General features: G+C 48.1%; 1 protein-coding gene across 4 annotated transcripts in view; it reads right to left on the bottom strand.

The window, feature by feature from the left end:
• The window catches only part of CARS2 (cysteinyl-tRNA synthetase 2, mitochondrial (putative)), a 35652-nt gene that overhangs the window by 8908 nt on the left and 25007 nt on the right, over positions 1–1737 (bottom strand). For all 4 annotated transcript variants that reach the window (XR_001862884.1, XR_001862883.1, XM_017737000.1 and 1 more), the window contains one exon: positions 497–620. Coding sequence is in view for 2 of the 4 variants with exons in the window: in XM_017737000.1 (XP_017592489.1) it covers positions 497–620 (124 nt within the window). In the remaining 2 variants the exon portion in view is untranslated. The remainder of the gene's footprint in view (positions 1–496; positions 621–1737) is intronic.

Genomic DNA, 1737 nt, shown 5'->3' with positions numbered 1-1737 from the left:
GGCGGGAATGCTGATGCCAGTTCCAGTCTGCTGACAGCAGAAACCATTCGGTCCCCAGCGCCGAACTCACCACCAAGACTGCCCAGTGCACCTGGGGCCGCCAGCCAGAGCCCCTGCAGCAACCACCCCCACCACCACTTCCCAGTTTAGCTTAATGTCTGTGCATGGATATTTAGCAAAGAAGCAGGTTAAGAACACGGAACCAGCAAAAAAATTAGCAGCATGTCACAACGGCTTCAGGCCTTTCAAAAACCTTAGATATAAATAATATAGGGCAGCAGGAAAGAAACATCCTCTGGACACAACGAAGCACAAAACAATAGCCATGCACAATTCCTGTGATAGGGTCAGGACAAATGGGCTCCATTAAGGTCAACAATTTATGGAGCTTTGTTTCTGCTGGTTTCTTATGTGAACAATAAACTAATCTGTCTGCATTAAGCAGTAGGACAGTGGACAGCTGTCATTTTCTGATCTCTGTATCCTAATGGGTTACCTTAGTAACAGCCTTAAGCTGTCTGTTGCCATGGTGAATGAGGTCCATAATTGCTGCAACAGCCCTGGAGGTGTCAAAGTCATCTGCAAACGCAGCCTTCACGGTTACTTTTGTGTTGGCTAGCCTTCAAGAAGAAAAGGTAACATTTAAGATAAGACAAACAAGATGCCAGCAGTATGCTGAATTCATCAGCCATTCAGCCAGAGGGAGGCATCGAAAGGACACTGCCATCTCCGTCCCAGCTGTCCTGTGATGGGCAGTGCTACACTCATCAGGGAGAATACATCTTTCTGCTGTGAAGGGAAAAACTTGATGCATGTAAAAATCTGAAGTGTTACATCCATTCAATACATAGACATCGTTAATCAGAGGGGCCAACAACAACACAGCAGTTTGCCTTAAATCATTTAAAAACAGACGGAAAATGAGGCTGATATTAAGCACATCAAAGATCTTACTGAGTTCTGCTTTTTTTTCCAGCAGCCCATTTATCATGCTAACAGCATGCTTCTCTTCCAGAGGCACATCACAGGCAGCACTCCAGTGCTAGGCAAGAAAGCTGTCCTGGTGTTGGCCAAGAATCCTGTTATAAGGATCTGACTCTCAACCAAGCACTGCTTCCTCCTTTCTCAGGAGAGCCCAATCCCAAGGGACTCCACTCACCATGGCCCAGATGGAAAGGTCCGGTGGGACCATTTGTGTAACAGTGCCAAAAGCCAGCGGGCAATCAGCACTGATCACCACAGAACCAGTGCCACCAGCTGCAGCCACTTGGAGAGGGAGCTGAGGAGAGCAGCAAGGATAAATGGGGAGCTACAAACAGCTGCTGTCAGCGTGCTCCCATCGACAGCCAGGCAAACCAGAGCTCCACCGTGCTGGCCCAAGGATGCCATTTCCCAATAGAGCTCAAGGAGCAGGCTCAGCTGGGGAGCCTCAAGCTATCCTAGCATCTCTGGAGCTCTCCGTATTTTGCCTGTTTCTGAATGGTTTTGCCCGGAATGCCTACCTTCCCTCAGATCCTGGACGGCTGCTGCTCTAATTCATTCCTCCCAACACCTTCCCCTGCAAGCTTCCCCCTCTCCACTGAGTATCTAACACTTTGCTAATTAAGAGCTTTGTTTCATTTTGGTTGTTTTTACACCTAGGGATACACAAGTTGTGCCCTCCCACACATCCCCTGCTGATTATCCATTTCAACTTCCTCATGCCTCTCAACTTTATCTTGCACCAACAGATCTCCT

This window comes from Corvus brachyrhynchos, unplaced genomic scaffold (genome assembly GCF_000691975.1).
Source record: "Corvus brachyrhynchos isolate BGI_N302 unplaced genomic scaffold, ASM69197v1 scaffold83, whole genome shotgun sequence".
NCBI classification, from domain to species: Eukaryota; Metazoa; Chordata; class Aves; order Passeriformes; family Corvidae; genus Corvus; species Corvus brachyrhynchos.
Note: the sequence above shows the minus strand (reverse complement) of the source record. Positions and strands in the feature narration are given on the sequence as shown.